Genomic DNA, 21,430 nt, shown 5'->3' with positions numbered 1-21,430 from the left:
CAAGCCTTATTCGGATGATGTAACATTGACGCCAAGGTAGCCAAAGCATCAGCAACTTCATTATGGATCCTTGGAATATGCCTGAACTCTACTGATCGAAACTGTTGACAAAGATCATGCAAATATTGATGGTACGGTATGAGTTTCAAATCTCGTGTTTCCCATTCCCCTTGAGTGTACCAGAAGGTCCGAGTCCCCCAAAGACCAAAACTTCTTGGACACCCATGTCTGCAGCTAACCTCAAGCCCAAAATGCATGCCTCGTATTCAGCCATGTTGTTAGTACAGTAGAAACGAAGCTGAGCCGTAACAGGGTAGTGATGTCCTGTTTCATAAATCAATACAGCTCCTATCCCAACGCCTTTCATGTTAGCAGCTCCATCAAAGAAAAGTTTCCAACCTGGCTCTCCAACTTTTTCCAACTCATCAAGGTGCATTACCTCTTCATCAGGGAAGTAAGTCTTCAAAGGCTCATATTCCTCATCCACTGGGTTCTCAGCCAAATGGTCGGCCAATGCCTGGGCTTTCATCGTAGTCCGGGTCACATAGACGATGTCAAATTCTGTGAGCAAAATCTGCCACTTTGCGAGCCTTCCTGTGGGCATAGGATTCTGAAAGATATACATTAATGGATCCAAACGAGAGATGAGGTAAGTAGTGTAAAATGACAAATAATGCTTGAATTTTTGTGCCACCCAAGTTAGGGCGCAACATGTCCTTTCCAGGTGAGTGTACTTAACCTCGTAAGATGTAAACTTCTTGCTAAGATAATAGATGTCATGCTCCTTCCTATCGGTGATGTCATGCTGACCCATTATACAACCAAACGAATTGTCCAAAACCGTCAAATACAGAATCAAAGGTCTCCCTAGTTCTGGTGGGACCAACACAGGTGGGTTTGACAAGTACCCCTTTATCTTATCAAATGCTTCTTGACACTCATATGTCCACTTGACTGTAGCATCCTTCTTCAACAGTTTGAAGATAGGCTCGCAAGTTGTCGTAAGCTGAGCAATAAACCTACTGATGTAATTCAACCTCCCTAATAAACTCATCACCTCAGTTTTATTCCTTGGGGGTGGCAACTCTTGGATAGCTTTGATCTTTTATGGGTCCAACTCGATACCTCGACGGCTGACTATGAATCCCAACAATTTTCCAGATGGCACAACAAATGCGCATTTTGCAAGATTGAGCTTAAGATTGTACCTGCGAAGCCTTTGGAAGAATTTTCTCAAATCTCTGACATGATCAGACTACTTTCTAGACTTTATAATTACATCATCCACATAAACCTCGATCTCCTTGTGTATCATGTCGTGGAATATGGTTGTCATTGCCCTCATGTAAGTCGCCCCAGCATTTTTCAAACCGAATGGCATGACCCGATAGCAGTACGTACCCCATGGTGTAATGAATGTCGTCTTTTCTGCATCTTCCTTATCCACTAAGATCTGATGATAGCCCACATAGCAATCCACAAAAGACCCAATCTCATGTTTGGCGCAATTGTCAATCAGAATGTGGATATTTGGCAGTGGGAAGTTATCCTTGGGACTTGCCTTGTTGAGATCACGGTAATCAACACACACCCTGGTCTTGCCATCCTTCTTTGGCACAGGTACTACGTTGGCTAACCAAGTGGGATATCGAGTGACCCGAATGACCTTTGCCCTAAACTGCTTTGTGACCTCTTCTTTAATCTTTACACTCATGTCTGTTTTAAACTTCCTCAACTTCTGCTTGACAGGAGGGAGTGACGGGTCAGTGGGCAATTTGTGAACCACCAAGTCAGTGCTTAGACCCGGCATGTCTTCATATGACCATGCAAAAATATCTTTGTACTCAAACAATGCTTTAATTATCTCCTCCCTGAGTTGAGGTTCAAGATGGACACTTTTCTTAGTTTCTCTGATATTATCTGGGTCCCCTAAATTGATTGCTTCTATATCACTCAGGTTAGGCTTGTGTTTTTCTTCAAAATGGCTTAATTCTTTACTAATCTCTTCAAAGGCCTCATCCTCATCATATTCTGATTCATCATCACGCTCTATTTCTTGAATTACTATTTTAGAATTAGATTGGCTTTTAGGACTAGGCCGAAGATTCCTCATGCATGTCATATTATTGAAACTAACATAAAAAGAACTGTACAAGGAAGAAAAGAAAGCAAAAATAAAACTGTCAAGAATGGAGAAAAATGGAAATCGCATTTCATTGAAATTAAAAGATAACAAGGTTTATACATCCAAACGGACGGAACATAGAATCTGAATTACAACCCTGGAATAATCTAGATAAACTGAAAGAAAATCAAAGCAAACTATCAAAACTCCTTCATGGTGGGGAGAATAGTAGCTTCCCAATTGTTAATCTTTGGACTGGGCCCAACAATTGCACATCCGCCTTGCTAAAACCCTCTCCAGCTTCCACCATGTTCACCTCGTCGAATAATTTCTTAAACCTTTCAAGAAACTCCTTATCAGGACCAACCACAGAATTGGGAACTATTGTTGCTGGGCATTTCTTGATGCCAGGCCTGACAAATGATCTGGAGAGACGTGGGATGGGCTTTGGGAGGACCCATGCCCTATGTTTCAACTTTTTGGCTCTTTTTATGTCCGCAATTGTGGGCTTGAACCCCAAACCAAATGTATCCACCTATTTAGGGAGGGACACCGGCTGTACGATACCTTGCAGAGATGCACCCAAACCTTTTCCCGGTACAAAACTATTTTTCAACATTTCAACAGCTACCATGACTGAGGCAGTAGCTACCGTCGGAGTTGGAACGCACTTCCCTTCTAGAATTTTCTCTACCAGTACCGTGTCAAAAACCTGATAAACCCATGGCCCCTTGTCGTCTTCAAACTCTATGAACGGAACAATGGCATCACTATGGGCATACAAATTATCCTCGCCGTGCACAATAATTTCCTATCTATCCGATTCAAACTTGACCATTTGATGCAGAGTAGACGGGACCGCTTTTGCAGCATGAATCCAGGGTCGACCTAACAGCAGATTGTAAGAAACAGCCACATCGAGCACCTGAAACTCCATGGTAAATTCAACTGGTCCTATTGGTAGCTCAAGCACTATGTCCCCGACTGAATCTTTCCCTCCACTGTCGAATCCCCGAACACAGATACTGTTCTTGTGAATTCTTTCATCATCCACCTTCAATTTGTTTAGAGTGGAGAGAGGGCAAATGTTCGCACTGGAACCATTGTCGACCAGTACCCGGGTAACCACAGAATCTTCGCATTTCACCATAAGATAGAGGGCTCTATTATGCTCAGTACCCTCCACGGGCAACTCATCATCAGAAAAAGTGACTCTGTTTACCTCAAATATCTTGTTAGCTATCTTTTCCAAGTGGTTTACTGAGATTTTGGCAGGAACGTGGGCCTTATTCAGGATCTTCATCAAAGCCCGACGGTGCTCGTCTGAATGGATCAATAATGACAATAGTGAAATTAGAGTCGGTGTCTTCCTCAACTGCTCCACAATGGAATAGTCCTGCACTTTAATCTTTCTCAAAAATTCCTCTGCTTCTTCCTCGGTCATAGCTTTCTTCACTAGCACTAGGTTATCTTTGGAGATCTTAGCTTTTCTCAACTCTTCGGGGGCAAAGCATTTCCCCGATCGAGTCAAACCATGGGTCTCACAAACTTCTTCTTTAACCCCTTCCCTTTGTAAATCACTGTCATGCGTTCATAATTCCACGGGACAGCCTTGCTATTGACTATTGGTAATTGGGTGACAGGTTTGATAATTACAGGATCTGTGTGAGCACCCTCCACAATTATGACAGGCTTGTTCACCACCCCTGGCACCACCACTTTTGCTTTTTCTTGTTTCACTGCAATGCCACTTGAAGACTCTTTCTTGACTACCGCAGATGGTTCACTGTTTGCCCCGCTCAACCTGATCACTGATTTCTCACTTGTTGGCTTTTCAACCGGCCTAACTTCACTGGACCGAATCATCATGACGGTCTGTGAAGGCTTCTTGGGCTCCCCTCCCGTATGCACTATCTTGATCATATTTGTCTTAGGATGGGCCGGAAACGGATTCTGGTTGATATTGGGTGCCTTCAGAGCTTGGACCTCAATCCGATTAGTATCAATGAGCTCTTGAATCGCTGTTTTCAATTGTCAGCACTTCTCTGTGTTGTGACCTAGAGCACAGAACAATATTCGCAACTCACAGAGTGATCAAGATTCCTCGGGGGAGGGTTTGGCAGTTTTGGCTCGATCGGACTTAGCATACCCAATTGTCTCAAGGTGTGGAACGAACTGGTATAAGATTCTCCCAATGGAGTGAAGGTTTTCTTCTTTTGCAACCTCTCATTCTTAAATGCTAGGTTGGGCCGGAAACCTGATCCAGGAGGGTTTCAGTAGGCTCTTGGGGGTGGATAGGCATTTTATGGAGCTGGGTATGTATTTTGTGGGACTGGCGCACGCCATTGTGCGTGGGCCAGAGGTTGTCTATATGTTTGGGCATGGTGGACAGAAAAATGGGGGCCTGGTGGTGGGTAGTATTGTTGTGATGGGCTATATGGGGTATGAGGGTAGGTTTGGTGGTGGGGTCAAGGCTGGTTATAGTAATGTGATGGGCCCCTGGGTCCGAACCAAGCTCCTGAATCAATCGTTGCTACATCCTCTTTCTTCTTCTTTCCAATTACTCCCCCAGTTCCGCTTTGAATGGCCTGGGTGGTTGCCTTAGTAGCCGAATAACTCATGATTTTGTTTGTCTTGAGCCCTTCTGCTACCATACCGCTCATCTTTACTACTTCATTGAAGGACTTACCTATAGCTGATACCAGATGACCGTAATACGTAGGTTCTAAAGCCTGCAGAAAATAATCCACCATTTCACTTTCTTTCATTGGAGGGTAAACCCTTGCTGCCTATTCTCTCCACCTAAAACCATACTCCGTGAAACTCTCATTGTGTTTTTTCTCAAGTTTCGTCAAAGACCGATGATCCGGAATAATCTCGAGATTGTTGGAAGTGACAAGCAAATGCCTGGGCTAGATCATCCCATGTGTACCATCTTCTGTGATCCTACCGAGTGTACCACTCCAGCGCCGAACCACTCAGACTTTGACTGAAATATGCCATTAGCAACTCATCTTTCCCGCCAGCTCCCCTCATTTTGCTACAAAAACCTCTCAAATGCACCACTGGATCATTGTGCCTATCATACAAATTAAAATTGGGCATCTTAAACCCTGCCGAAAATTGCACATCTGGAAATAGACATAGATCTTTGAAAGCCACACTTACTTGACCTCCCAAACCCTGTATGTCTCTGAATGACTATTCCAGGCTTTTAACTTTCCTGCACATCTCCTCTTGTTCGGGATTTATAGATGGTTTTTCGGTTTCCGTAGGGAGGTCAAAATGAGGAGTGTAGGAATAGGGTTCTGGAACCTTGAAAGTGGGCTCCGGGCGGTAATATTGGTTGTCGTGAGTCTGGAACAGAGGCTCACTGGAGGATCGGTGTAATGCAGCAGGTGGGGGTGCCACAAAAATAGGAGTGACTGGTGGAGGAGGGTACGGGACTTGTTTGGTGGTGGAGCTTGTGATGTATGGGAAGTGGTGTCGTGGCATTGTTGGTAGAGGGGAAAGGTCGGAGATGAGTTCACAGTGGGAGGTTCCTGGGGCTGAGCCAATGGCGGGATAAAGCAGGGTTGGCAGGGTAAACTGGCGGTGGGTGCCCTTTTGCCCATGCTTGGTACATTTTAGCCATCTGTTTCTTCAGCTTATACAACTCATCTTTTAGATTAACCTTCGATTCTTCCACCTCTTTTGACGGATCGACAATACTTGCCTCAAGTTCCTGGTTGGACATGTTCAACTTATTTTTGGACCGGTGTTGTAAGAGTGAGTTGCCAGAATACCAATCAAACTAACCACCTCCTGAATTGGAATTTCATCAATAACAAACTTGTTAGCGATTAGGGCTTTAACAGATAGGCAACCGCACATTTGAGAAGTGAATGCACCTAAGCAGTTAACCATTTCTATTATGCATTTGATCGGTTGCTTGCGTCATCCGGCTTTTCCTTATTTCCATTTGCAACTTCTCTTTTCTCTCTCTCTTTTTTTCAATATTTGCCTTTCCTTGCTTGATCTCTCTTTGTTTTTATCTCATTTCTCTCTCTTGTTTTGCCGTTGTTTCCTCCCCATGGTTTCTTATTTTTCTCTCTTTTCTTTTCTTGTTTTTATCTTGTTTTTCCTCTTTTTTTTTCTTTTTTTCTTTTTTTTCTTTTGGTTATGGTCTAATCCTATGGAGATTGCCTACGTATCATGACCCCGCATGAATTAGACCAAGCGTAGTTCTGGGGGATAAGTGTAAAAATAAAATATTTTGGGATTTTTAGATTTTCATAAAAAGAAAATGCTTTGATTACAATGATTCAAAAACTAACAAACTCAAAAAGACACTAACAGACTTTGATGAAAAGATGAAACTACAGAATCAAAACAAACTGACAGACTCCAACAGAAAGATAAAAATACAGACTCGAAAACAGACTAACAGACTTCAATGGAAATCATGAATACATCAATGCATCAACTTCTCCTGGGGCCTGCGGGACATCATTCGGTCTCGCCACGGGCCTACATGCTAAATCCCTTTAGAGGTGGTAAAGATCTTCCATTATCTGGCGGACAAAGGTCATCACAGTGGCAAAGAACATGGATCTGGTCATATCCTCACAACTACTACACTTCATCGCGATGTAGTCGGCGATCCTTCTAACTCTCTATCTCTCTCTCTCTCTTATGACACCCTTTTCTTGCAACAAACGCCCAATCTGCTGGGCCTTAGCTTCCAAAGTTTGTTCGGCTACATGATTCTGTTCTTGAAGTTGTTGCAAATCTCTTTCTAACTGTGCCATCGCTGCGTAACAGTGTTCCCTTTATGCCTTAAAGTCTTTTGCCTGCTTGATCATTTTGTTCTCAAAGATGGTAACCTTTTCTTCAATCCTACAATCTCATTGTTATATTTCTCTTTTAACTGTTTAACCAAGCGCGCTCGTTCCTCCGCATTTTTAGCCAATTTTGTTCGAGCCCTTGCTAGTTCACCCTCGGCCTTATTTAGATCAAAACCATACTCACTCACCTTTTACCTAAGATTATTTATAATTTTTTCATCTTTTGCGCTTCTGGTGGGATTTTCTGCCGCTATTTTCATTTTCTGAATCTGGGCTTGAAGGGCCTCATTTTCTTTGGCTAGCTTTTTCTTTTCACCCTCATCTGCCGTGACTGGCAAACCATTCTCGAATTGGAGATCCCTGACTTGCTTTTCCAGCTTTCTTATTGTGGCTCTGTACTCATTCTCCTTGGCCAAGCAAGCCCACTATTCTTGCGACGCCTCAACGAATTCCCGAATGTGAGGCTTTTTGGCTGGTCTTTCGGGTACAGCCCTTATGTTGTTCTTCTTTCTATACCAAGCAAGATAGGCGGGTAAGACCTCGCCTCTAGATAGGTCACGCACTCGAGTGTTCACTGTTATATACTGGCACTCGTTCCAAATAGAACGAACTATTTCTTCATGAAATTGGCCGTCGGAGCTAACCTCGACTGCATAAACACTAAGATCTTCATCTGGGTGCACCACCTAGCACCTTCCCAACTGTCTCATCACCCGGTATGGAGCGTAAGGCTGAATGCCTCGAAGACCCATTAGAAGGAAGTAAGGACCGGTGGCGGGCATACACACAATTTCTTCAACAGGAAGCCAACCCAGTGTCCATTCTATTTGCCTCGCAGTGATGGAGCGAAGGCGGGATAACCAATCTCCAATCCCCTCTGGTAACTTGAACCCTGAATTCCTTGTGTCAAACTCTTCAATGCAACTTTTCTCTGCAGACCCATAACTCATATACTGAGGGCGGTGACACATGTGTTCGATCATCCACATTTGCAGTAGCAAATTTCATCCCTCAAAGAAATCTGCCCCAGCTCTACAAGCTGTGAGAGCTCGGTATATCTCAGATACTATCATAGGGGCAAGGGTGCTCTTGGCGTTGGTAATCAAGACTTTGACGACTCCAGCCACCCGCAGATCGATATTCCCATCTTTCCGTGGAAATACCACGAGGCCTAAGAAAGCTACCATGAAAGCGAAACGTCTATGCTCATCCCATTTTGCTCGGTTCCCTTTGCTACAAACCCCGCTTTCCGGGTTGTTGAATCCTCCTACATGCCCGTACCTCTGGTATATAAAATGTAGAGTGGAAAAACCATCCTCCAACTCGGAGTACGGGACTCCCTTGCTTATTTTTAGCAAATCCATGAATTTGTGAGAGTTAACGGCTCTTGGAGCGATTAGATACTTATGCCTCAGACCTTCAGTACTTCCCATATAGCCTACTATCTCTTCCAAGGTGGGTGTGAGTTCAAAATCCGAGAAATGCAAGACGTTGTGAGCTGGGTCCCAAAACGTAACCAACGCCTTTATGATGTCTCCTCTAGGCCTTATCTTCAACAACCCGGTGAGGTCTCCCAAATGTAGATTGACCTTATCTTTCTCTGATTTACCCAGATCATCCCACCACATATGCAACTCCAAAGGGATCTTGTTCATAACTGTTATTGGCAAACTTTGACCCGTGCTCATTCTGCACATTTATTAGGGTGATTAAGCAAAATCAAGACTCATTTGACTCAAAAACAAAGTTAACACTGTTTTTATCTCTTTTCATTTTAAAATAAAACTCGGTTTTGCAAATACGGCCTTTTAGCACTTCCGGGGGGGAGGGGAAGATTTTAAAGTTGTGCTTGCTAACTGGCCAAAATGTCAAAAAAAAGACCAAAGGTGGTTGTTCTTGCAAAAACAGCCTTCTGGTGCCCTTTTGGGGACATTCGGCAATTTTCAACAAGAATGGCTTCACCTTACTTATTTCCAACAAAGTAAGAAAATTTTGATGCCCTTTGGGCTATTTTTGCAAAAAGGAAGTTGGACCCGATGGGGGTTGTCTACGTACCCCACATCCGGTGAGAATCAAACTGGCATAGTTCGGGTAATTTAAAACAAAAACCAACCTTTTTTCTTTTTTCTTTTTTTTTCAAAATAAAACAAAAGTTTTTTTTTTCAATAATTCGGCAGAGTTTCAGTATATTTTGGGACATCGGTTTTTCAAAAACAATCAATTATCTCTCTTAGCCCTCACATTAACTTTCCTTCTCTCAACTTTTTCCCTATAAGCCGGCCAACATGCAAATCCGAGGCAAATGAATGCACAAGTAGCAAGTAGGATGCATCAGGATGGTCTTTTCATTTCGAGTACACATGTCCTAGACAGACCCAACACCTGTGTTGAGTCTCCAAAGTCAAATGCACATGATGCAGATAAGCGTTCCTACTAGAGATCCGACATGAGCTGAGTTATTCTAGGTTTAAAACCTGGGTGTATTGTTCTAGACCTGGCTTACCCAAGCGGACAACTCGAGCCGAGGGGGGACTGCGTGCCGGTAACCAAAAGATCATCCGGCTTTGCAACTTGTCCGAACCTTGTTCTATTTGGGATGTGACACTAACAGAAAGATGTCACGACCAGCGTGCACTCCTCGGGAGAGAGAAGAGAGGGGTTTCGTAGCAGTTTATATATACAGTTCAGATAATATCAAAGCGATAAAAGCAACATTTAGCACATTAGGCCCAAACATGTAAAAAAATCAGATAATGAATAAAGCCAAATATAATAAATCATCTAAGCTCGAATTCTGAACCCTGAACCAGAAATTCTAGGTTCGGTCTCCAGCAGAGTCGCCAGAGCTGTCACACCTCCTTTTTACCTACACCCCCGTAAGGGAGTATAAGGGAGTTTTTTCCAACTTAAAGTGACAATCGAAATGGGATTATTTTTATTAAATGACTCAGAGTCGCCACTTGGGATAATTTATGGTGTCCCAAGTCACCGGTTTAAATGCCGAATCGAGGAAAATATTGACTCTGTTCGCGAACACAGAAATCCAGGTAAGGAATTTTGTTAGCCCGGGAGAAGGTGTTAGGCATTCCCGAGTTCCGTGGTTCTAGCACAGTCGCTCAACTGTTATAATTGGCCTATTATCTGATTTAATACATGTTTTAGCCTATGGTTCAATTTTAACTTTATAGCCGCTTTTAGTTAATTATTTTTAAGAAAGATTCAACATCATCTAAAACACGTCTTGCACCACGTCACATAAATGCACCTGCGGCCCACGACACATTTTATCTAACGTTGTTGAGATTTAGATTTGGGTCACATAAATGCGCACCCGAATTTAAGAAAGGTAAATTATTAAAATAACGCGCCTAAAGCAACTATACATTTGCAACTTTGTAAGGGCGATGAAAATTTGTTAAAGGCCACACCTCGATTTCTAAGGATCAAAAAGAAATAATTAAATGAGGGCCATGCATTTAAAATTTTATTTGGCACGGCATACCTCAATTCTCATTTTAAATGGAAATTCAAACTAAGTCTTGGAAAACCATAAGTTATTTCTATTTAATATGGCACGCCCCGAACCTACTTACTTAAACTTATTCGAGGTATTAGGGTCCAGTGGCTAACTACATTGTTACGGAGGCCCAAACTCAATTACTAACGAAGTCCAACTAACGACATTAGGTGAATTGAAAATCTGATCCCTCTTGCTTTGAAAAAAACCCATGTTCAATGTGTCTTTACCCAAAGAAATTTTGCATACCAAATTTAGATATATAAAATGAGTGGTTCATGTCAAAATCAAGTAATATGAAGGCCGAAAGGAAGCAAACCCAATATGAGAGACCCGCGTCTATGCTTGGTGCAGCCTTATGGCCCAAACTACTGAGGATCAGGAGAAAACAACGATGAGGCCCGAGTTCAAGTCCCATGGCGTGCATTTAATATCAACAACAATTAAAGGGAATCAACATCGAACCCAACTGACTACCAATAAGGTAAATCAACATCAAGCCCTCAAGCTTGGGCCTTAATGAGCCCAAATCTTGGTGAAGAATGAAAGTCCAAAAATAAAGCCCACAAACGAGTAAGTACTGCCCACGATTCCATTATTCGTTTTGCTCAAATTTGTGGCTTAACATGGACCATTGTTCACTTCAGACCAACGTTTGAAGTAATAACATACCAACCAACATCAAATCCAAAATTTAAAACTAACATTTCCAGATGAGACAATCATTAGAACCTGCTTTCCCCTATGTGATCAAACATGATAGTAAGCCTCATTAACACTTAAAAATCAACACTATGCTACCATATAACCTACAATTAGTCCTTAATAATTTCTATGTTTCAAGAATGATAAGAATTCCAATATTACAACTAAAATTCATCATATATTTCTAACAAAATACTGATAGTGCATACCGAATATGCATCTACAGCAGCAGTAAAATCCTTGTGATTTCAGTAATCAAAGAAGTCATTCAAGCTGAATAAACTACTACTACATTTGACTAACAGGATCCATACCTTGTACACATTAGATGCATAGGAACTTAAACAATATTAGTGTTCAGAATGACAAGCTAAGATTTGCATAAAAGAGGATTTGAATAGTAAGTTTAACACATCAACAGCACACACGACTGATTTCTAAAGAACACATAGCTTTTTTCCAAACTCATTGTTATTTATATGCAAATCCATGTTGTTTACATAACTTTGATGGGCAAATCATAGGCTAATGGGATCCGGAAAGTACCTGGAGATTGAAAAGGGAAACCAAGAAGCGTGGAGTCAGTTGCAAAGCAACAATAGATCAGAACCTCAGCAACAGTAAAATAACCAGCAAAATCAACTTTGAACCAAAAGGCACAGCAAACTAGAACCCAATTTCAATCGAGCGGTATCCCACAACCTTAAAACCAAGCTTTTACAAACCCAAATTCAATCCATTCTAAACCCCAGATGAATCAGAAAGTGTTTCAGAACATGAAAACTTCAGAAATCAAAGAAACAAAAGAAAAGTTCAATAGAATAGTGAAAAATTTTAGCCATTTTTTTGGGATTTTTCTCTTGAAAATCTCTTCAGGTTTGCCTTGAATGGCAAGATAGGGATGCCTTTAAAGGCAAGGCAATAGGGCAACTAATAGAGACTCAAATTTTCCTTTAGGCTCTTTTCATGTTTTCATTTTTGCATAGATATTCCTATTTAATTTTCAGATTTTCAAAACAATCCCAAAGTCAGCTTCCAAGAAGCTTCCATTTCAGTTATACAAAGATTCCCTAGACTAGACTACCTAAATTACCCCTTAATGTCCCTGTTTTTACTGCTGAAACCTATGGGTATAGTTCATGGGTAAATGACCCATATGTTTAGGTTTAAATGAACGAATCAAATGAACCTCAGGCCCAAACCAAAAGGAGTCAGAAACCCAACCAAATTGCTGATAAGCAGAAAAAGGAAATATTTGAGTGATTTCAGAACATGGAACCTAAGCTACGAGTAATGATTTTTCTTAAGCTAAAAGTACAAAATTGAAATTAACACCAAAATTACCAGTTTATTAACAATCTAACCTAAGCTATTTGGTTAAGATTTTAAAAGAAAAATGAGGAAATGAAACGGAAATAAATATATAACCACACACGAAAACAAACTGCCTCAACGGAAAAACTAGACTCGAAGCTGATTTTAGTCGGGGCATGCTAGAGAAGAAAAGGAGAAGAAGATACAGGGCAGAAAGATGAACAAAAAGGCAAAGAAAGACAAGAAACTTACCGATTTAAACTTGAAATCACCAGGTAGTTCTGATGTAATCCCAAAGTGGTATAAATCTCCTGTTCTTTGTTAAGAACACACGAATAACACCATTCTGAGATGAACCAGGCTTTGAACACTCGGAGGAACTGGAGGGATTATCTTGCATGGATGAACTTGACTTTGACCTCTAGAACTCGAACCCTAGATTTAAGATTCGAGAGGTTTTGGGGGTATTTGAAAGAAACCAAGTGGGGATTCGGAATGGGGGGTCTTGGAGATTGCGTGGTGTTGATTTGGGGTGAGAGGAGGTGGCACCGCCGGGTTTAAGGTGGTGGAGAAAAGGGGCGGCGGGTTAGGGTTCATATGAGATTCACTGAAGGGAGGGGGTTTGGGAGAAGAGAAGAGGGGGTGGCTTGTTAGGACAGTTTTATACGGGGAAGGGGTCGAGTTCCGGTTCGTTGGATCGAATGAGATCAACAGTTGAGATGAAGGGATTCCGAAACGGCGTCGTTTGGTTGGAAAGTGGGGCTGGACCGGGTGGGGATCAATTTGGGCTTGGGTCAGCCGGTTTTAAAAAGGAAAACTAATTTGGGCTTGGGAAAATTCTAATTTTGGCCCAACATCTGACCTCTTCTATTCCTTTTCCTTTTTTCCAAATTAATTCTTTTTCTTCTTTTTTTCAAAATTAAATTAAAATCTAAATTAAATCCTAGAACCTGAAAAACACTAATTAAACCTAAATAAAAATTATCACAATTAATTAAAAATAAATTAAAAGAGGCCTACTCAAAATCAAAGTTAAAATTAAAGAGTGCAAATTAAACTATTTTTTGTGATTTTCTTTTTCTTTTTTATGAAATAACTAATTACTAATTAATTCTTAAAAATGTAAAGTTAAATCCTAAATGCACATGCAACATATGTTTTGTATTTTTCATTAATTAGATAAAACAAACGTGCACAGACAAATGCAAACAATTGACAGAAAATGCCACAAAAATCCACAAAATTGCAAACAATGGGAGAAATTATTTTGTTTTGAATTTGTGGGAGTAATTCATATAGGGCAAAAATCACGTGCTCACACTTAGCTAATCAACTCGTGAGGTTAGATGTTTCCGAGCCTAGTCGGGTTCTTGCATGCACGGTTTCTCGATCTTCCTTGTATGAGCGCATCAAAGAGCATTAGTATGAAGGCCTAATAACTAGGGATTCTAGCCTATTTTATGTTCCTTTTTGCTTAGGTTTTGGATTAAAAGTGTGTACAAGTATTCACGAAAGCTAACTTATTGTGATTGATAAAAAGAGACAAGGAAGTCATAACAAGCTCAAAAAGGAGTGAAACCTGTACAAGTTCAAAGCTAAGTCAAAAAAGCGCTGACAGCGAAGAAACAAACGCGGACGCGGAGGGTTCACCGCTGAGGAGGTCTTGATTTTGCTCTCAGCGGTGGCAAAGTTTAGAGAGCTATAATTTTGGATTTAACAAGTTACCATTGCCCGCGGTGAAATAGCGCGGCAGCGGTCAAATTATCGCCCTCAGCGGAAGTCAGAATCAGAGAACTAGAAGTGGAGCTAAAAGTTGAAGACCATGGTCCACGCTCGCTTTTGCGCGGCTGCGGTAGTTCTAGCATTGCAGTGGTCCATTTTCCGCTATCAGCGGAACCTCCGTAGGGGCATTTTTGTCCGAAAAATTTAGCTGTGTATAAATAGTTCTTTTTCAGATTTTTAGGTCATCTGTTGTTTAGAGGAACACGTGAATAGCCGTTTTTAGCCTTTTTGAGTAATTTTAGAGCTTGTTTAACCATTAATCTTAGATTCTTGTCTTGTAATTACTTTTTATGGGTTATATTTCATATAAATCTTTGATTTCTTCTGTGATTATGAGTAGCTAAACCCATTAGCTATGGATATTTAATGGGTCTTTAATTTTAGGGCTTAAATATTTATGGGTGAATGATATTTGGCTTGATTTATGCTTTAAATGTTGAATTGGTGGTTGTAAACACTGATTTGTGCCTTTTTGACTTAGGCTCTTCTTAAGAAAGAGAGACTAAGTTTAGGAAATATAGGCCAATAAGGAATTGGGGTGCATTCAAGAGATTGACAGCCCCAATTAAAGGGTTAAACCTAGAGACAGCAATACCCGACTTGAGCCAATTTTGCTTGCATTGTTTGAACACCCAATTGGGCTTGAGAAAGCCAATTAAGGAAAAGTCACTCAAACTACCAAGAGGTATAAAGTGAGTAGTTATGTGCAATGACTATATCATGATCCCAATTATAACAAATTTGCCCTAAGTTTTGGATCCCGTTAGATACCCACCTAGGTGTAAGTCACTTCCCTAGTGCCTTTAGACCAATTAAGAAAACCTTACAAAAATATCATACTTAGCTTATTTTCCTGCATCATTAGTATTAAAGTAGAATAGTAAACAAACAAAGAATGATTGGAAGTGCAATTAAGAACATCGCACATTCCTAGATTAGATAGGAACCCAATTCCAAACATACCTTAGCTCTCTATGGATTTCATCCTGACCTTTCGGGTAAAAGCTACATCGATCGCTTTTGCCACTCTATAGTGGTATAGGGCTGGATTTGATCACTTTTTGGTGCTATTGCTGGGGAGCTAAATGGTTTTAGCTATCTATCTGACTAGTTTTGTTTCTTGTTTTTCTTTTCTTCTGTGTTACTAACTTGCATGTGTCATCCATTCAGGTTTAAAATAGCAAACAATGATCCTCTTGCAAATGTTCTACTGGGAGAGGAGGTAGATGTTAATGGTGAAGAGAGGTGCCTCTAGTACCTCAAGGTCAAAGAAGAGGCCGCCAGGCCCATGACAATGTTCCAGACCCCCCCCCCCCCCCCACCTCCTCCAAGAGTCGCTCCTTGGGTGCTTCCAAATGAAGGATACACAAGTGCAATTGTCCCACCCCGGAGTCGGGCGAGCAATTTTCAAATTACAAATGTGATGTTGACTCTATTGGAGAAGCGAGGGTACTTCACAGGTGCTCCCCATCAGAATGCATATAAATATCTTAAAGGCTTTGTGGATACCTGCTGGGGAAGCAAGCAGACCAATGTGTCGGAGGATGCATTGAGATTGAGATTGTTCCCTTTTTTTACTCAGAGGGAAAGCTTTGGACTATCTCGAAAGTCTTTTCAACCATTCCATCACTATGTGGGATGAGTTGGCGGACATGTTTATAACTAAGTTTTTCTCGCCGGGGCATATGGCGACTTTGAGAGATGAGATTTTGGCCTTCAAATAGGAACCTAATGAACAACTTCATGAGATCTGGGAGAGATATCGGAAAATGGTGAAAGAATGTCCGAACAATGACATGACCGAAGCAATGATCCAGTAGACATTCTACCATGGCATTAACACGACCAATCAGTGTGTAGTGAACTAGCTAGAAGGGGGAAATTTTATGAACACACCTTATGCTAAGGCGCGTGAGATATTGGATGAGATGGCAGATACTTCCTCAGCTTGGAAAAGTCAAGCTAATGTGCCAAAGGGTGATCCTACTATCATTCACCTGCACAAAGAGCTCCACGACCATGGACAGGCAATAACAGAGTTAACTACAACAATGAACCAGTTGGCAAAAGCTCAATTGCAACAATTTCAAGTGCCGAGACAAGTAAATGTTATGGAAGGTGTCAACAAGAGGCAACAAAAAGGTCAACAAGGTCAAGGTAGTCCGGATCAATATGAGCAGGGTAGTGGTGGTTTCAACTAAGATGATGGGTATGATGAGCAAAGTGAAGAAGTGCAGTACGTGATCAATTATCAAGGACAAAGGGGCAATGCTCCTAACCAACAACAACAGTGGAGATCCCAATGAAATTGGGGGAATCAAAACCAACAAGGAAATAGCAACTGGGGGAACAGCAATCAGAATTGGGGCAATCAGAACAACCAAGGCAACTGGAGTTGCAACAACAACAATTGGGGAGGAAATAACAACCAAGGGGGTTGGAATAGTGGCAATCAAGGGAATTGGGGGTAAGGCTTTCAAAGACCTTCGATGTATCAACAACCAAACAACCCGCCTCCATTTCCATCCCAAGGTCCTAGCTCGTCAAACAATGAGATAGAAAGGATCGAGATGATGTTTGAACAAATGATGAAAAAGAATGTCGACTCTGATGCCCAGTTGGCATCCCATAATACTTCAATCCAAAACTTGGAGATTCAACTTGGCCAGATTTCACAATCTTTGATTACTCACCCTCTGGGGGCTCTACCTAGTGATACGATAGTAAACCCGAAGGGTGGGAACAACACCGAGCATGCAATGGCGGTGATCATTAGAAGCTATCGAGGTGGTGATGTGAATACCTCCAAGCAAAAGGAAGTTATGAGTGATGAGGTTAAAGTATAAGATGATGATGTTCCTATAGTTGATGAGTAAGTGAGTGAAGAGAATTTGAATGCAGAAGTGAGAATTGATATTCATATAATGAGGTGGAGACTCAAGATGACGTGAACCCGTCTAGGGAATACGTAATATACATACTGAAAATGGTAGTGCCCAAGGCTAAGGCTCCTTTTCCAAGGCCTCCTCCACCTTATCCTCAAAGACTTGCGAAGTAAAAGAATGAAAACCAATTTAAGAAGTTTATTAAGATGATGAAAAGCTTGTTGATCAATGTTCCTTTGGTGGAAGCTCTTAAGCAAATGCCGGGTTACACCAAGTTCATAAAAGACTTGGTGACTAAATAGAGATCCATGGATTGTAAGACCATCAAAATGACTCATCAAGTAAGTGCAATTGTGCATTCGATGGCTCCAAAGCTTGAAGACCCCGATGCTTTCACCATTCCATGTACCATTGGGAGTGCGGATTTTGCAAATCAAATGTGTGATTTGGGAGCAAGTATCAATTTGATGCCTTACTCTGTGTTTAAAACTTTGGGTATTGGTCAACCGAGAGCTACTTCAATGAGATTGCAAATGGCGGATAGAACAATGAAGAGGCCGCTTGGTATTATTGATGATGTTCTTGTTCGGGTGGACAAGTTTATTTTGCCTGCTAACTTTGTGATTCTGGACTGCGAGGTCGACTATGAGGTGCCGATAATATTGGGAAGACCTTTCCTAGCAACTGGGAAGGCATTGGTTGATGTGGAAGTAGGGGAGCTCACCTTCCGGGTGGGTGATGAAAAAGTGGTCTTTCATGTGTGCAAATCAATGAAGCAGGCCAATAGTACTGAAGTGTGCTCTTTTGTGGATCTTGTCACGGAGGTGATAGTTGATGATACTAGTGCCATGATCAATGTGGAGGATCCTTTGGAAGCGGTATTGTTGAACTTTGGTGTGAATGAGGATGAAGGACGGGTAGAGTGTGTCAATGCTTTGCACAGAATGGACTCTTATTTTTATGAGCCCCGTAAGCTCTCTTTGGATCTTGAGAACAGAAAGACTCCGCCAACAAAGCCCTCAATTGAGGAACCTCCCATTTTAGAGTTGAAGCCTTTGCCTTCACACCTCAGGTATGAATTCTTAGGCCCTAGTTCAACTTTACATGTTATTCTTTCATCTTGTCTTACTAACGTGCAGGTAGATGCAACACTGGAGGTGCTCCAAAGAAGGAAGAAGGCAATTGGATAGACTCTAGCTGATATTCGAGGAATAAGCCCCACCTTTTGCATGCATAAGATTATACTTGAAGATGATGTCAAGCCCTCCGTGGAACATCAAAGGAGGTTGAACGAGGCTATGCAAGAGGTTGTAAAAAAGGAGGTGATCAAGTGGTTGGATGCAAGGGTTGTGTACCCCATCTCAGATAGTTCTTGGACTTCGCCAGTGCAATATGTGCCAAAGAAGGGTAGTATGACTGTGGTTACCAATGAGCAAAATGAGTTGATTCCCACCAGGATTGTCACCGGATGGAGGGTGTGCATGGACTACCGCAAGCTGAATAAAGTTACCCGCAAGGATCATTTTCCATTGCCCTTTCTTGACCAAATGCTAGATACACTTGATGGGCGTGCCTTCTACTGTTTTCTGGATGGGTACTCAGGTTACAACCAGATTTTGATTGCTCTGGAAGATCAGGAGAAAACCACCTTCACGTGTCTATATGGTACCTTTGCATTTTCTAGGATGCCATTTGGTTTGTGTAGTGCACCGGCTACCTTTCAGCGGTGTATGATGGCTATATTTACTGACATGGTGGAGGACTTCTTGGAAGTGCTCATGGATGATTTCAGAGTTGTGGGTGACTCCTTTGCTGAGCGTTTGAAGAATCTTGACAAGGTGTTAGCCCGGTGTGAAGAGACAAATTTTGTGCTTAACTAGGAAAAATGCCACTTGATGGCGAGGAGGGCATTGTCCTCGGCCATAAGATCTCAAAGTATGGTATAGATTTGGACAAGGCTAAGATTGAAGTGATTTCAAAGCTTCCTCCTCCTACTTCAGTCAATGGGGTTAAGAGTTTTCTTGGGCATGCGGGGTTCTACCGAAGATTCATCAAAGACTTTTCTAAGGTAGTGAATCCTATGTGCAAATTATTAGAAAAGGATGCCAAGTTCGTGTTTAATGAGGAATGCATGAAAACTTTTGAACTTCTCAAGTACAAATTGACAACCACTCCCATTATTACCGCACCCAATTGGTGCTTACCTTTTGAGCTCATGTGTAACGCAAGTGATGTTGCGGTAGGAGCAGTCTTGAGTCAAAGAGTAAACAAGATGTTTCACCCGGTGTATTATGAAAGCAAAACAATGAATGATGCTCAAGTGAATTACACAGTGATGGAAAAAGAGTTGCTAGTAATTGTATTTGCAATGGAGAAGTTTATGCTTTATCTCATGGGTGCCAAGGTGATAGTTCATACTCACCATGCAGCACTTCGCTACTTGATGACAAAGAATGATTCTAAAGCTCGGTTAATGAGATGGGTTCTATTGCTTCAAGAGTTTGACCTTGAGATTGTTGATCGGAAAGAGAGTGAAAACCATGTGGCGGACCACTTGTCCCACTTGGAGGAGGAGGGGAGGCCCAGTGATGGCCTCAAAATTAATGATTCATTCCCTGATGAGCAACTCCTATCCGTATCTATGAATAGCATGCCTTGGTTCGCAGATGTTGCCAACTTTCATGTGACCGGTATTGTTCCGTGTGAGCTCTCTTCTAACCAAAGGAAGAAGCTTAAACGAGATATCTTGGACTGCTACTGGGATAAGCCTTACTTGTTCAAAATCTGTAATGATGGTATGATCCAGATATGTGTTCCGGAAGAGGAGCAAATGAGCGTTTTGGATGCTAGTCATTCCTCTCCCTACAGTGGTCATCATGGTGGGGCGAGGACAGCTTCAAAGATGCTTAGATGTGGTTTTTAATGGCCTACATTGTACAAGGATGCGGGTAATCTTGTGAAGAGATGTGATGAGTGTCAAAGAGCAGGTGGAATTTCAAAGAAGGATGAAATGCCTCTCGCTACTATTCTTGAGGTTGACATATTTGATGTGTGGGGCATTGACTTCATAGGACCCTTTGTGAGTTCACGTGGAAACACATACATTCTAGTGGTTGTTGATTATGTTTCCAAATGGGTTGAGGATGTGGCTTTATCCAACAACGAGGCCTGGAGTGCGGTGGCTTTTCTCAAGAAGAATATCTTTACTCGATTTGGCACTCCTAGAGCGATCATCAGTGATGGGGGTTCTCATTTCTGCAATAAGGCATTCGACACTTTGATTGCAAAGTATGGTGTCAATTACATGTTTCAACCCCTTACCATCCTCAGGCTAGTGGGCAAGTTGAGGTCTCCAACGGGGAGATTAAGAGCATATTGGTCAATGCAAATAGGATTGACTGGTCAAAGAAACTGGATGATGCTTTGTGGGCTTACAGGACTGCTTACAAGGCTCCGATTGGTATGTCTCCATACCGGTTGGTGTTTGGGAAAGCTTGGCATCTCCCGGTTGAGTTAGAGCACAAGGCCATGGGGGCTTTGAGGAAGTTAAATCTGGATTGGATGTTGCAGCAAATCTTTGGGTGGAGCAACTCAATAAGCTTGATGATTTCCAATTTCATGCCTATTCCAGCTCGTCATTGTATAAGGACAAGATGAAGTACTTACATGACAAGTATGCCCGTAGCAAGGAATTCAAAGAAGGTGACTTAGTTCTCTTATTCAACTCCCAGTTACGACTGTTCCCGGGAAAGCTGAAGTCAAAATGGAGTGGACCTTTTGAGGTGGTGCTTGTAACTCTATTTGGTGCTCTTGATTTTAAAAACAAAAATGGTAACATCTTCAGAGTTAGTGGGCACAGAGTGAAGCACTATCTTGGCAAGTTAGATGACAGCCACGTGGTGGCAATGATCCATCTCAAATGATTGATGGTAACCTGCGTCGTATCGCAACGTTAAATCAGGCGCTTCTTGGGAGGCAACCCATGTATTTTTCTTCTTTTTGATTTTTTTCTTAGTGTAGGATTTGTTTTGAACTAACTGGTTGTGAGATGTGTGTAGGAATGTTTAATGCAGTGCAGGACTAAGATGGAAAAATTGTGCAACTGTTTGAAGATTGGACCGCTGACAATGCTCCATTTTTCATTATCAGCGGTGTCCTTATCGCGGAGGCGGAAATTAGCGGCGGACACGAGATTGAAAAGTCCAAAATGAGACCTCTCTAAAGTTTCAACCGCATCCGTGGTGCATTCTTCGCGGTCAGTGGTGCCTAACCGCGA

The 21,430-nt window shown here is 41.8% G+C and overlaps 1 protein-coding gene across 1 annotated transcript; it reads left to right on the top strand.

Moving 5' to 3' along the window:
- Positions 1–18,905: 18,905 nt before the first annotated feature.
- LOC142176034 (uncharacterized) lies at positions 18,906–20,077 on the top strand. The gene is made up of 2 exons (XM_075243074.1): positions 18,906–18,992; positions 19,559–20,077. The coding sequence occupies exons 1-2, from the start codon at positions 18,906–18,908 to the stop codon at positions 20,075–20,077; spliced, it is 606 nt and encodes a 201-aa protein (XP_075099175.1).
- Positions 20,078–21,430: the final 1,353 nt, after the last annotated feature.

This window comes from Nicotiana tabacum, chromosome 22 (assembly GCF_000715075.1).
Source record: "Nicotiana tabacum cultivar K326 chromosome 22, ASM71507v2, whole genome shotgun sequence".
Classification (NCBI taxonomy): Eukaryota; Viridiplantae; Streptophyta; class Magnoliopsida; order Solanales; family Solanaceae; genus Nicotiana; species Nicotiana tabacum.
Note: the sequence above shows the minus strand (reverse complement) of the source record. Positions and strands in the feature narration are given on the sequence as shown.

Bases quoted from the DNA above. Each gene is read 5' to 3' on its own strand.
- LOC142176034 (XM_075243074.1), top strand. From the start codon at position 18,906: ATGGTGGAGGACTTCTTGGAAGTGCTCATGGATGATTTCAGAGTTGTG. The intron at 18,993-19,558 runs GTGTTAGCCCGG...ATGGGTGCCAAG, and splicing joins GTTTGAAGAATCTTGACAAG to GTGATAGTTCATACTCACCA.